Source organism: Stenella coeruleoalba, assembly GCF_951394435.1.
Source record: "Stenella coeruleoalba genome assembly, chromosome: 12".
Lineage (NCBI taxonomy): Eukaryota > Metazoa > Chordata > Mammalia > Artiodactyla > Delphinidae > Stenella > Stenella coeruleoalba.
Window position 1 is genome coordinate 86,753,490 of NC_137158.1, and position 16,069 is coordinate 86,769,558.

At 38.5% G+C, this 16,069-nt stretch overlaps 1 protein-coding gene across 2 annotated transcripts in view; it reads right to left on the reverse strand.

The window, feature by feature from the left end:
* PDE10A (phosphodiesterase 10A) overlaps positions 1 to 16,069 on the reverse strand; it is a gene marked incomplete at its 3' end in the record, with an annotated part of 576,158 nt that overhangs the window by 47,975 nt on the left and 512,114 nt on the right. For both annotated transcript variants that reach the window (XM_079939715.1, XM_079939714.1), the window contains 3 exons: positions 14,645 to 14,737; positions 13,111 to 13,297; positions 1,534 to 1,676 (listed from right to left, as the gene is read on the reverse strand). In XM_079939715.1, coding sequence (XP_079795841.1) covers positions 1,534 to 1,676; positions 13,111 to 13,297; positions 14,645 to 14,737 — 423 coding nt within the window. The remainder of the gene's footprint in view (positions 1 to 1,533; positions 1,677 to 13,110; positions 13,298 to 14,644; positions 14,738 to 16,069) is intronic.

Here is a 16,069-nt window from a genome sequence, read left to right on the forward strand (position 1 = left end):
CCCTCCTCAGGTCAGATGATGCGCTAGGACAGTTCCAGAACTCAGGGAGACACTGTGTTTACTCTCACCGGTTTACTATGAGGGATACAACGCAGCAAGAGCCAAGCGAAAGAGAGGCACAGGGTAAGGTGGGGGGAGGGCAAGGTAGGGGGGAGGGCAAGGTAGGGGGGAGGGTAAGGTAGGGGGAGGGTAAGGTGGGGGAGGGTAAGGTAGGGGGAGGGCTGCGGAGCTCCCATGCCTCTCTGGGGGCACCCCCTTTATAGCACCTGATGCCTTCACCAACCTGGAAACTCGCCGAACCCCTTGGTTAGGGTTTTTTGGAGGTTCCAGTACATGGGTACGGTTGACTAAATCACGGATCCCTGGTGATTAGCTTAATCCCCAGTTCTCCCTGGAAAGGAGTCCAAGGGTAAGGCTGACTTCCAACCCTCTAATCATAGGCTGGTTTCTCTGGCAACTGGCCGTCATCCTCCGAGAGCCACTCAAAAACTCAGGGTGGCTGAAAGAGGTTTCCTATGAGTAACAAAAGATGCCTCTCTCACCCAGATCACTCAGGGAATTACAAGAGTAAAAGGAGCTCTGTGCCAGGAACTAGCTACATATATATACATATATATACATATATATATATATATATATACACACGCACACACGCACACACACTATATAATACATATACTGTTAAAAGATAAACTGAGGCATATTAAAAATCTTAAGAGTTTATTTGAGCAAAAACCCATTTGAATAGAGCACCACCAACTTAAAGCGGTTGAGTGCTTTGGTGACAGGAGCCATGGAAACACATCTAAAGAGAAGATGCGAAGAAAAGAAAGTATTTGATTGGCTACAGCTTAAAGCCTAGTTGGCTGTTCAGAACTGGCTGTCCTTAGCATTTCCATCTCGTTACCTTGAGGCATTTACAGGTTTAGATTTACAGGTTCGTTTACTAGGCCGCCAGGGCATTAAAGTCACATCAGTCTAATGGCCTCCTTGTTTAATTAATTTAAGAATACTCTGTTTCCAAGTATAAACAAATATCAGCTCTGGATCACTTCTGAAGGTTTTTTATGTAGTTATATAGTAGTGTTGGCTTGTACTTCTAATGGGCAGGTCCTACCACCAGTATCAAATACATTAGCATAGGATTAGAAACAAAGTGTGAAAGTTGAACTATTTATTACTAAATTCTCAGATTTAATTTGTAAATTTAAAATTATATGGAAATGAAAACTTTCAGCTATCTGATATTAAATGTCATTTTGAATATTAAATATTACATAGTGTAAAGTGTGCAAAAGACTAAAGACAAAAGCTAACATTTAGGTTAAATCATTTCAAAATGGTGTTCAGACTTTTTTTTTTTTAAAAGATAAAGAGATCTGGCCTTTCCTTCCTTCCAAGGGGAAAATGGCAACACAAGAAACCACACATGTAATATGATATTTATGATTCTAATTCTAGAACCCATTTCACTTTAAATTCAATCAAATTAAAAATCTGTTCCTGAAGAAACTGACAAGACAAAACTCTCACAGTTCAATTTCTTTGCAAAGACGGGCGGGAAGGTTGAAATGCATGAGGCCTTGCCATTCCTCTGAAGTACAAATGCTATGATAGGACAGCTTCTCCATGGTGACCCGGTAAATGCACTCCGAATGACGAATTCTATGATACATCTGGAAAGCAAATCCAACAGAGAAAAAATAAAGAATGTTTAAAGTAGTTTTGTCATTAAAGTTCAGAATTTGGTATAAAAAAATCAGAACTATAATTGGATTCACTATTACTTTCCATTGACTACTATTGCTATATATATATTTCCATGTACACTGAAGATATCTATGACACATGTGACTTTGAAGATACAAATAGTTTTCAAAAAAATTACATCTCCTTTTTAAAAGACTTATGAAATTCCCTAACAAATGGCTTTTTGCCGGACGTTATCTCTGGGTAGAGAGATTACCTGGTACCTTATTCTCGGACTCCCCGCCTCCAGAATGGAGAGAAGTAAATGTCTGCTGTTTATAAGCCACCTGGTCCATATATTTTGTTACAGCAGCACAAACGGACTGAGACAGAGACTAAATGAGACAAGAGTTAAGATATTTTTTTCTGTGTCTCCTTTTAAAAATATTGAGCTTAATTCTTGGTGATCTCAAGGTCCTCTAGTCCAGGGAGTCTGAAAAATGTTCGATTGTAAAGTTCTTTACTGGTAAGATAAATTTAAAGATGCACGCGTAATAAACGTATACTCCTTCAGCAATTATATGCACGTGCACTGTGCTAATATATTGTTTATATTATGAAACAAGCTAAAATAGAAATTTAAAAAGATAAAAATAAAAAGTACATATTTTTAAAATATTTTATTTTATTTACTTAGTAAACAAGACTCTTTTTGTTCATACTAAACAATTATATATTTTGAAATGAAGCACTGTAATTGTATGTTATCAACTGTCAAGTTTTTTCTTTACTACTTTGTGAGATGGTGGCGTCAAGTTTAATACTTAGAAACAGTTGTACTATTGGAGAAGAATATGCCAAAAAGTATGCGGATCCAGATGGAATAAAGGTAGTATTGACTGTTCTTAAATATCACACTTAGTTTTGCTCCCTAATGACTAACACTTTTGACTGAAATTCAGACAAATTTCCATTTTGCCTGATGTAAATCAGTTAATCTTGCAAACTAATCAGTTGCGTCTTTATATATTATCAATCAGGTTCAAAACCAATGACACTCAATGAAATCATTCATGGTGAAGATTTTAATAAATTAAAAGCTGTTTCATAAAATAAATTTTTTTAAAAAATTCAACTTTTGAAGACAGAGAGGGAAAAGGAAATAAAAAACAGATGGAACAAACAAAACAAATAACAAGCTGATGGCCTTATACCTAAACATAAAATGCGCCTGGTCTAAATATCCCCATTAAAAAGAAGAGGTTATCTGATTGAACAGAACTGCAAAACCCCAACTCACGCTGTTTACAGGAATCCTACTTTAAATATAAAGACTCAGATAGGGTAAAAGTAAAAGGCTGAAAAAGATATTTAACACCAGTCTAGAGAAAGTGGGAATGGCTGTACTTGTATCAAATAAAGTAGATTTCAGAGAAAGACTATTACCAGGGATAAAGAAGGTCATTTCAAAATGATAAAGGGGTCAGTTCATCAGGAGAACCTCATACTCCTAAGCGTATATGGTCGGTTGGTTGTCAACGAGGGTGCAGAGGCGAGTTAGTGGAGAAAGAAGTCTACACAACAAAGGGATCTGGATCAGTGGGCACCGGTGGGCCAAATAAACAAACAAATGTTGATCCTTCCCTTGTACCATACACAAAAATTTACTCAAAATGTAAAACTATAGAACTTCTAGAAGACACCATAGGAGAAAATCTTTGTGGGCTTAGGTTAGGCAAATAGTTCTTTGATACAATGCTGAAAGCATGATCATAAAAAGAACAAATCATAAATTAGACTTCTTCAAAATAAGAAAGAAACTGTTAAGAGAATGACAAGCCAAATGCTGGGAGCAAATAAGCAACGTGATAGATGAGTTGTATCTAGAATATATAAAAGAACTATTAAAGCTCAATAAAAAAACAATCACAAACAAAAAATAGGCAAACGATTTGAGAAGACACTTCACCAAAGAAGACATGGAGATGGCAAATGTGGAGAAAGTGGAACACACACAACGATATTGGGAATGTACAACCACTTTGGAAAACGGTTTGGCAGTCTCTTAAACATCCCCTCACCGGATGACCCCACCGTTCTGGGGATTTACTCAAGGGAAATTAAAGCGTACGCCCACGCAAAGACATCTGCAACTTTATTTGTAACAGCCAAAAATGAAATAGCTCCAATGCCCATCAACAGGTGACTACATAAACAGCTCATATCCATTCAATGGAATACTCAGTAATGAAAAAGAATGAACTATGTACACACACAATGTCATGGATGAATCTGTGCTAAGTGAAAGAAGCCAGGTAAAAAGGAACACAGATTTTATGATTCCAATTATAAAAAACAGTTCTAGAAAATGCAAAGTAAGTTATAGAAAGTAGGTCAGTGGTTGCTTGAAACTGGGGGATGAAGATGGGGAGGGTCCCATGGGAGGGATCACAAAGGGGCACCAGAAGCTTGAGGGGGTGATGGGTACATCCGCCATCTTGATGTGGTGATGCTTGCACTGGGCTGTGTGCATACACACGTGTCAAACCGTATGCTCTGCACGCATGCAGTTCACAGTATATTTATAAACCCCAGTAAAGTTTTTTTAAAAAGTTTGCTCCCAGTCTTTGTAAAGGTATGTGATAATTTGTATATGTGACACATAAATTTCAGCAAAAAAGTCACATGATGGTGATGAAAACATCCGTTTTCAAAGTACTCTATGGCATGAGTTTATTTGGAAAAGCAATTATCTTCTTTTTCAGTGTTAATATTACTTGCAATTTGAAAGTTCAGATTAAATGCTTATTTCTTTGAATATGTCTTCTAAGTAACAAAACATTGCCATTTGTCATCAGAAAAGATCAGCAATTTGGAGTTACCTTTTTGTGAAAGAAATATGTGTAAATAATCAGTGAATTTAATAACTATTCCAAGTACTTTGCCCCATAGCAGCAAATCCTTGGTGGTACAATGGAAATGAATGTACATTGCAAAGCTGTCCTCCTGATATGGTTGAGGAAAAGCCAGGATGGGGCTTAAAAGTGCAGGCTGGACACCACTGTCACCTCTTCCTCCTTGTAGAAGGCCCACTCTGTCACAGGGGACTCCACACTCTGGACAAGACACAACAACCTGACGCATGAACTGGATGAAAGCTACATCCGTGTATGACCAATCAAGAAACTGTAGTTTCTTTAATATCATTTACCTAAAAGAAGTTCTCACATTTCCCTCCTACCCCTCAATGGACTGTCACTTGCCTTCCACTCGAGATGATACTGTAGGTTCTTGTAGGAGGGTGAACAGTCAACAGGATTTACTCAGTATTTACCGTGATTCGGTATTACCCGTTATTCAGTGTAATTCTATGGGGGGGGGGGTGCTAGTAAAAGTAGCTATTATACGTTAGGCAGCAAAATAATACTGCTGTTACAGTCGTGAATACTAGTGGGCACTAACTCTGTGGCAGGCAGCGTTCTAAGTGCTTTGCACGCACTACTTCACGTAACTCTCACAAAAATACTGTCATTTATCATTTTACAAGCTTATGACCTCCAATTAGAATAAGCTATATTTTTATTTATAAACTTATATTTATAGTTTCAATAAATTTATAATGTTTACAAATATATAAATTATTCAATTTAGATTTATTTATTTTATTTTTATTCTATTTTGTGTTCAGTGTAGGGAAGTAACGTGAATTTTAACTTTACGGCAAAAAATAATTAGTTTTGGCAAATTTTATAGCTACTTTGGTCCCCATTTTCTACATGACCTTCAATATGAATAGTAGAAAATAATATAATGTAATATTATTAGTAAATGATTTTACCGTATTCATCCTACTGCAAATTACTTTTCTTTTTTTTTTTTCCAGTACGCGGGCCTCTCACTGCTGTGGCCTCTCCCGTTGCGGAGCACAGGCTCCGGACGCGCAGGCTCAGCGGCCATGGCTCACGGGCCCAGCCGCTCCGCGGCATGTGGGATCTTCCCGGACCGGGGGACGAACCCGCGTCCCCTGCATCGGCAGGCGGACTCTCAACCACTGCGCCACCAGGGAAGCCGCCTACTGCAAATTATGAATGAAGTAGAGAACCATGCTGCCTAAGCTGATTTTGCATGAACTGCCTACGACAGCTGAGTAGTTAATCTTGGGCTCCCTGTCCAGCCGGAAGAGACCGCGAGGAGAGGTGGCTGCCATTTATTCTGATGGTGCTTCAATCTTAAGCTCTAGGATATGGAAAAGTCACAAAAGACAGAAGAAAGAGGACCTGGAAACAGAAGTATAACCTAGCATATTTCTACCACATGGTAAAAATGCCACCACTTATAATTTTATAAATATTGGCATCCAAGAATACTTTCTGATGCTTCAGAATGTTTCTCTTGAGCCTATTTCTACAATAATCATCACTCTGAGTAGACATGGTGGTGTCTGGAGGATGCCCTAATATTATTCACGTCATGACAGGCCTGGAATCACTTAAAGGTAAAGCAACTAAGAACCAGACTCCGGATCACCTGCCTGGGTGGAATCTCCTCTCCGACTTTCCCTAACGGTACACCTTTAAGTAAGTTACCTAATTCTCTGTGCCTCAGTCTCCCAGGTACAGACTGTGGACACTGCAGTACCCAAGCCAGGACGAATGTGAAGGTTCAGTGCAGTCACACACTTAAGGAACTGAGAACAAACTCGGTCAAGTGCCGTTAAGCGCTCAGTGCTGTTGGCAGCTGCCATCTGCTCATCTCTGATGACACCAGCACTGCTGCCACTCCATTTGGCTCCTTGATGTTAGTCTGGTGAAGGATTCTTGAGTGGCAGGGGCATCTGTGCTGTCTTGCAAGTGCCGACTGTGCACATCGCCACGCAAGTCTGCACTCAGTACGTTATGTGGGAGCTTGAGAGAGTCCGTAGTGGGAGCCCGCACTCCACAGAAACTGGGGAACGCTACAAATAAGGCCTCTTCTTGGGTGGAGAGCAGGCTTTACCAGCATACCACTGGGTATGGGCAATCCACAAGATAAAAGTAACTTAACTTCTGCTGTTATAAACTGTGCACTCTTTTCCCCTTTCTACACAATTCACATTTCCAACCTAATTGACATAATATTTGCTAGAGTACAAATTTTCAATATGATGTTTGTCAACAGCATTAAATGATATCGTTAATAAAATTAATTTGGTCCCCTAAATAAACCTAAAATGAAAGGCACACTCCACACGGGCATGAGCAAGAAACTCTGTGCTATGTATTTAGCGGCATAAAACAGTGCTGCAGTGGGTGAGAGAAACACCAGACCCAGCACAGGCTGTGCTTCGTGGTCCGGGACTTGAAGGCCTGTGTGGGACGAGAGACCTCGCTGTGGCTGCTGAGGCCAGTTACTGAACTGAGGACTCTGTGAAGAGAGAAGGTCACGTAAGTCTCCCGCAGGGCAAGTAAGTCCGGATCAATTTGAGTAAATAAGTAAAGATCAAGTAAATAAGTAAATGAATGAATGAATGAATGAATCCAAGAAAGAAGAGACCAACACAAGGAAAAATCAACAGATTTACGCCCCCTAAGAACTGAGTTGATAAAAAAAGAATTGAGTGATTAAAAGTATCCTGTTGAAAAAATACACCATTTGATGTGTGACTTCCTTTGCCTGCATGGTTATTCTAGTTTATGGAAACCACAGCACCAAATGTAAATGATATTTCTTCCTTGACCAAATCCTAGGTAGAAGTGCTTACAATGTTGTCTTTCTTAAAGACAAGTGAAGGAGAGCATAGCCAGGGCTGCAGAGCCAGGCTTACACACCTTCAGAGCCTGGCTCTGTCACACACTTGCTGTGAGACCTTCCACAAATTACTTGAACGCTACGTGTCCATTCTTCCTCCTGTCAAGTGAAGCTAATGATACTCACTCAGGATTGCTGGGGGACTAATGAAGCGAGTTTTTATACGTCAAGTGTCCACAATAGTGCCTGTCCCAGAGTCAGTGTTACATCGATTAAGAGGACTTCTTATATTACAGTCACCTTAATAGTCACCTTCTGGTAGAGAAAAGACACGCAGTACTTGGTGGTTGAATTCAGGAATGAATAAAGTTCGGACCATTTATTAAATCTGTTCCTAGTCAATTGGTTTCATCTTAATAACGATTTTTCCACCTTCCTTTAATGTTAAATGTCTCTCGATTCAAAATGTACACAGCTAATCTGCTTTTAAAGGACTCCTTTTTTCTAGGCAAAAGATATAACAGGTATTTACTATCCTGTTAGCTTTTTGCATCATATCAAATTATTTCTTTAAAATCACATGTATGAGTAAATTAATTGGCTCTTTTAGTTTTAAAAATCTCTTTCACTCTTTTTAAAGGTTACCGTTCCATTGACAGTACTATCAATTATCTGTCAAAAATAAAATGGAGATGTTGCCAGTCAGAGATGTGCCCCTTTAATCCAATAAAAGGGGTGTAACCTAAGAGATCTACAGATGAACTAAAGAAGAATAAAGACATATGCCTCCAGGACAGGCCTTTCACTCAAACAAGACCACTGAGCTGAACAGTAAGAGATGCTCTCACATGATCACATTCTGTATTAGAAGCCTTTTACATGTGGTAAAATGCTCCTGTTAAGGATATAATAATCTGTGCGGGAGCAGAAATATTTTGAATTTCCCAGTACCAACCTGTTTAGTCTGACTCAGTAGCCAGAGATTACAAGACACTTCACACTGCACAACGCTTCTTCGTATTTGCGATCTAAACAAATATTCATGTACATTCTCTAGAAACGAGTAGAGCATTGAGGGAAAGCAGGGAGCCATGGATACGATTAATTGCTTGGGACAACGCTAATACAAGTTGTTGTTTTTAACGAAGCTTCATAAGATGCTTGGGGAAAAAAATGTTCAAAACTGCGAAGCAGACTTGCTCAAAGAAACATCCTGTAAGCGCCCGAGTGAGGACAGGAATCCAGGTCTTGGCCTTTACCCTAGAGGTCTACAATCTGACATCCTCAGCTGAAGAAAGCACTGAGAAACTCTTGTAAAGAAACCGACTGCTGGCTTATTGAAACTGACAGAAATTGGGAGTTGTTTGCTTTTTCTTTCTCCTTTAGAAGGATGCTTGCTTCAACAAAGCGAGTATTACTTTAAAGAACGTATGGAAATTGGTCTTTTTTCTGAATTGGAACAGAAATAACCCCAGACTGGAAGGCCAGGGAAGGGAAGCGGAGAAGAAGAGGTACCCTGAAGTTGCAGCATCAGAGGCTGTTAACTCTTTTTGAGTTGGAGAAACTGTCAAAAACTACAGAATTTTTTTAAGCTTTCATGAGGAGAAGAAATATTGCAGTTAAAAGAAGTGGTAATTAACTCCACAGAGAGCTGAAGCTGCATTACTCGGATTTCCACATGCACCTTCAAGGCAACCAGCCCTGGGTCTGCTCAACCTGGGAGAGTTTTACATCCGGAGCCTGCCAGCGGGCGATGACTTACTACAACCGTGGCACATACACTACCTGTCATTGTTGGAGAGCAGAAATAATTTTGGTGAGTTTCAAAGTGTTTATAAAAATTACAGGGCTTCCCTGGTGGCGCAGTGGTTGAGAGTCCGCCTGCCGATGCAGGGGACACAGGTTCGTGCCCCGGTCCGGGAGGATCCCACATGCCGCGGAGCGGCTGGGCCCGTGAGCCATGGCCGCTAAGCCTGCACGTCTGGAGCCTGTGCTCTGCAACGGGAGAGGCCACAACAGTGAGAGGCCCGGGTATCGCAAAAAAAAAAAAAAAAAAAAAAAAAATTACAAGTCTGTTTCACTACAGACGAACTCCACGAACTTTACCCTAAATAATCAACGTAAAAATAGAATGCCTGTTAACTTATTCATGACTTTTCAGAAGGAGTGTTATTTTTCTTGATTCAGTTTGGTATTCAGCTTGGTATCATCATTTAATCGTGACTGAGTCCAGGTTTCATGAGGCAACGATCAGCGTTCAGAAGAGCTTTGAACCCACTGGGCTAGCTCGTCTCACAGCACAGCTGAATCAATTCCATAGTACTGAAACTGACATTTATGTATTCTGGGAAGTGCACAGTAATTCTTCAAGGGATACATGAAGACACGGATAGATTATAAGAGGATCAATTTCCACCGCCTTAACTTTCACACGTACATTTACCTAAAAATGACCTTTTCCCACATCCCATTTCAAATCACCCCTTACTCAAATTGCACTATTACAAAAACCTCTTAAAGCAAAGAGATAATTTAAAATTTAAAATACTGGTGTTAATAAGGTCTAAAAGTGGTTTCTAAAGCTTTCATAAGACACTAAAGGTGGACCTAAATAAATTTTCAGCTGATAAATCATTGAAAATAATTTTTGATGATACAATTGTCAGTACTTTTCGGCCTCTCAGCTCAGGTGGTGTTCAGATTAAGAGTAATTGGCATAATAAAACTCCTCCTGTCCCATCTACCCAAAACGAGCACAATTCTTACGGCTTCCCTCAAAATAAAAGCGACAGGACAAATAAAACTGACGCTGAGTAGTGAAAGAACGTCAAAGAACAAAGTTCCAAAGATGGAAATGAAATGGCTGCAAGGCATTCCGTGGCGTTTCACGGAGGTATTGATATGCAGACAGGGAGAGAGAGCACAAAGGATATCGAGGCTTATGGGTAAACTCTCTTCTAAAATAGTGAAAAGAGGGGCAAGGACGTTTCAGTGGAGAAACCAGGCAGATGCCTCCGTAACAGAGTAGTAAAGGTCAACATCACCAGCAATGGGCCACGAGCCTTCCCGCAGCGGCTGCCACGAGAACACAGTATCTGCGATAGTCCTGTCAAATGGTAACCTTGATGCAGTCATGAGGAAATGCCAGACAAAATGGCAAGAAGAAACACTCTGCAAAACACCAGCCCATACACTTCAAAAATGCCCAACTCATGAAAGACAGAGTAAGGTAGGGCTCCAGATTAAAGGAGATTAAAGGGGTCTGCAGATTAGACAACAGTACAGTACCTGTTAGGGGCTGAATTGTGTCCCCCCAAATTCATATGCTGCAACCCTACTCCCCAGTACCTTAGATGTGACTGTGCTTAGAGATGGGGACTTTAAAGCAGTGATTAAGGTAAAATGAGGTCGCTAGGGTGGGCCCTAACCCAACATGACTTGTGTTCTTGTAAGAAGAGGAGAGTGGAACAGAGACTTGCACAGGGAAAAGACCACGTGAAGACACAAGGATGAGGAAGGCGTCCATAAGCCACGGAGAGAGGCCTCCAAAGAAACCGAACCTGCCAGCACCCTCGCCTTTACCTTCCCGTCACCTGAACTGTGGACAAATAATGTTCTGTCCTTTGAGCCACCCAGTCTGTGGTGTTTGTTATGGCGGTCCTAACAAACTCATACAGTACCGAGGTGAATTTCTTTATTTTTAATTATGCAGTAGAAAAAGAAGATGTCCTTGTTTGTAAAAAATACAAACTGAAGCATTTAGGGGTTATGAGACATATTGTCTGAAACATACTCTCAAATGTATCAGAGAAAAAACGATACCTATGAATGAAGGAGAGTGAAGGAGAAAGAAAGAATATCAAAGCAAAAATGCTAATATATTAACATTTAATATATTAACATTTGGGGGAACATGGGTAAAGGTATAAGGAAATCCTTTGTATTATTTTTGTAACTTTGCTTTCTGTCTGAGATTATTTCAAAATAAAAAGTGTAAAAATTTATGGCAAGCCTAGTTTCATTCTAATGATAGCTAAAATTTAAGAATGGGTACATTAACTATTTTTGTTCTAAGCCACAGCCATCTCCTTAAGAAACAACAGTTTCCAATAATGTGCACTTTTCATTTTTGATAATTATCAAAATTTAATAACATGGTTGCTTTGATCACATATATAGTAATAATGACATAATACTATAGGTCAAAATTAATTTGTAATCCTTCTTATACATGTTTGTTTTAGACTATTATCCTAGGGTAATTAACAAAATAAAGCATAAAATATATTAGATTAGAATAAACTTTTGTGGCACAATAGAAGCACATGTTCAAAGAGAAAGAATGATGCTAAATTTTTCAGTCCTAAGAGCTAGTCATTCTGTTTTTTAAGTGGACTTAAAAAATATAATAAATGTCAAGTTGTTCTAATACATAGAGTCCATCGAATACATTTAAAAGTGATGAAAATCAATATTTAGAATATACTGGAAATTACATTCTCTGAAACTTTTAAACTAAACAGAACAAATGTAGGGAATTCCCTGGCCGTCCAGTGGTTAGGACTCCACGTATTCACTGCCAAGGGCCCAGGTTCAATCTCTGGTCAGGAAACTAACATCCCAAAAGTTGAGTGGTGCAGCAAAAAAAAAAAAAAAAGTATACTGTCAATATTTTATTTACGAGGAGACACATAGGTACAGAAACTGTTTGAAGTAAGAAGTATCTGACAACTGCACTAGTTTATTTCCGATGGGCCGAGTAACAATAAATATCCCCACGCGAGGGCCCGGGTGATGCAGAGAGGGGACGGGTGCTCTTACTAAACAGCACTAATCGCACTGTAAACAGTTAGCCCTAGTCACCAGAGTATTTTTTTTTTTTTGCCATTTTTGTTTCTCTTTTAACTGTTTCCATTAGTTATGTGCTTGTTCCTATGGAATTCCGTCCTATTTCCGAAAAGACAGTTTCTCCAAACTACTAAGGTGATAATTCCCATTGATGTTGATTTGGCTTTATAAAAGGTTACTAAAATTTTCCTTAACTTCAAAATTCCAGTGATGTCATTAGAGGATTACTAGAGTTTATAGAATACTAAATGTTTAATTCATTTAAAATATAAAAATTTAAAAGAAAGATGATACATTCAACTGTTTTAAAGGGAGACTTCATAAAATAAATGGGACCTCATCTTATTATTCAGTAACCAGGGCTGGGCTGTTGTGAGGATTAAATGAGTTAACATCTACAAGGCATCTGACGAATGTGCTGAGTGGCTGCCTCACTTTTCCTCACAAAGGAAACTTTCCGGGCTCGTGTTAAGACATGAGTCATGACTCTCTTTTTGTGTACAAGAGTCTCAAGTGCGGTACAAGTGACAAACGCTAAGGGTTTGGATAACCCTCTCAGGCACATCAGTAGATTATCAGGAAATGTAAACCTTACATTCGAACGTTTTACCCTTAGGTTAACTTCATTTTTCTTTTTAACAAATTCACACCCTGAAATAAGTGTAAAAATTAGGAGATTTTTTTTCTTCCAAGGCATTTTAAGGTATTTCCTAAAACATGCACAACCAGGAATCGCTGTTTGGGGTTTCTAAAAGAAGTGGGGGAAAGAAAAAAACAACCTTTATTTAAAAGGTTATAAAATTTCATATTGAGTAGTAAAAAACGTGTTTAAAAAGTATTACTTACATTGGCACAGTGTAAGGCTAAAGCACAAAAGACAGCAAACATTTTGAAGTTGTTTTCGTCCGTCTTAGAGAAGGCACTACCGCTGATTTTGTTCACCATCTGCACCACGCCTATCACGCTGCCCCGACTCACGATGGGCATGCACAGGATGTTCCGGGTCGTGTAGCCTGTGTACAGGTCCACCTCTCTGCGCGAGAGCCAAGGAGCAAGACGACAAAAGAAAGAACAGGCAGAAGAAAATAAACCGCACGTTCTATCGTAAATCTCAACTCAGTTTTGCTTCTCTTACAACTAACTGTAATGGAACTGTTAGCGTCTAAATTCAAAGACAACGTGACATCTGCAAGTGTTTTATTAAAACCTTCTCAAAAATATTCTAACGAACTTGTTCCGTTTTCAAGAGAGTTTTTCAGAACAGTCGTATATATTTTGCAAATATTTTCTCACAATCTGTCGCTTGCCTTTTCAGGTTCTTAATAGTTGATCCATACATTTTTATATAAAGGCTTTATATAAGGATATGTAAATATTTTCAATATTTAAGTACTTTAATAGCAAGTTGGTTCCTTTAAGAAAAAAACCTGAGATTTTCATCATACTCTTCACGTATTGATAAAATCTATTACGGGGATACAGCTGTGTTTATATGCGAGTCATGAATATCTGACATTAATCAATCAGACGCCTGAAAAGCCTCCTGTTGCCTACGGTATTTAATTGTCTCTTGAAGGAAGCCCAGCGTCTGAATACACAGAGCACTGCCGCCGAGACATGTGAGCCATTGCTTTCAGTGGTCAGGGCGTCAACCCTGGGGTTTCAATTTTGAGACATTTATTAAAATCGAACTATATAAACTGGTTTCTAGTTCTCCAAAGACACTCAGAACAAAATAAAAAATCTTTATAAGCAATCCTAATATCCACTTCAATAATATCCAACAAAGGCTGCAACTTATTGAGTTCCTACTTTGGGTCATATAAAGTTGCCAGAACTTTTATGAATATTTCAAAAAGCTTAAAATCTTAATCTTAAAAAAAAAACCCTATAGAATAGGTATTACTGTGCCCATTTTAAAGATGAGAAAACAACTGAGGCTCCAGATTAAGTAACTTACTCCAGGTCATTCTAGAGCCAATAAAGGACAGAACCGGGATTCAAAACAAGTACTTTTATCACTATGTGTTACAGCCTTTGAAGGTATTGTTTGATAAAGAATATGCTCAGGACAAAATGATGACACTACAATGAAGAAAAGTAACTTTATAAATTTAAACTCTTGCTTTTTAGTTATTTTTATAACATTTCAAACCCCTGAAGCTGGAGATAATTAATGGTTTAGAATCCATCATTTTATATTGATAAATACCCGAAAACACTGACTACTGATAATAAGCTGGTTCAAAGACAGTATAACAGCACCAAGTGGGGAAAAAAAAATTGAGTTGGGACGCGAAGAACTAGGGCTCTACCTCAGAGGCTTCGGCCAAGCGGGACCCGAAAGGAGAAACCGACGGAGACACAAACTCCTTCCTACCTGTTAAAGCGTGGGTCAGCATAGGCATCTGGAATGTTCAAGACTTCCCCTGTTCTTGCTACTTGACCAGCAATTCCTTTCTCAATTGAAAATCTGCACATACAAAAAAGAGGAACATGCTCATTAAAATACAGATGTAAAATAATTTGAGACATTTCAGTACCACCAAATACTGAATAAAACAGATTGTTTTACTTTAAATGCTTGTATTAGTTTTACATTTACACATTCTAAATCATATTATTATAAAATACATAAAGGTAAAGCATAAAAACATTGCAGAGTAACCACTTGAGAACCTTGTTTTAAGATATAATTCACGATGTATTAAATTATACTGAATCACAAACTGAAATTGAAAAATTAACTGGCATTCTCCTGCACTGACCAATAATAATCTTTTATATTTGCAAAATACCTTATAATTTACAAGATGCTTCAACATAAATTTTCTTAATTAATTCTCACTGTGAACTGAGACCCATATGGGTTCGATAACTTGCCAACACTCTTAAAATATTAGTGACACAATAAAAACAAGAATGCAGGTCAACGCCAGGGTACGTTCCACCACCCATGTAACCAAAACCACAGGTTTTCTGTGATCTTTGAGATACAGGACTTGAATTTTAAGGCATTTGCAATACAAGTACTATACCAAAATAACACAATTTGCAACTTGTAGTATTTTTACTCCTCTAATTTGTTAAATTTAAAAACAGCCAGAATACAGGCATTATCTCACTACACTTAAATGTTTTGATATCTAATATCAGCATTTTTATACATAAATATACTCTAAGACAACACTGTAAAGCAATTATACTCCAATAAAGATGTTAAAAAATATTCCTATATTTATAGTTTTCTCATTACGATATTATAATCAAACATGGATTCATTCAAAATTTAGTTAAGATGATTACAATCACAATATCTACATATTTCAATAGCTCAAAAATTACTTCCATAATATTACATTTTCAGCATTATAGAAAATAATCATTATTGAAATAAAGCTCCACCCTAAGGATTTCCCTAAGGAAAATTCAAAGGAGAATTGACACCAAAGAGAACTAACTTTCTTAAAACACCAAAAAGTGAACCCAACCTTGCACAGCATAAAATGCGAGGTTGTTTTCGCCCCGGTTTTCTTATGCTTTGAACAACATGACCACAACAAATTAGAGTGCCTTGAGCAGAGCAGCAGAATCCACTTCATGGTTTATGCTTATTTTCTTGGTCTAGGAGTAGCTCGGTGTGGTTTGCTATCTCGGGTCAGTGGAAGCCATAACTGAGGGGCCAGTCCTCCCATAAATGGCTGGCATCGCTTGGTCAGCCGAGAGAGCTACAGCCAACCATATCCCCCTCACTTGTTTTTCCCACACTTGTAAATACAGGCTCCCAAGTTAATGTCTTCAAAAT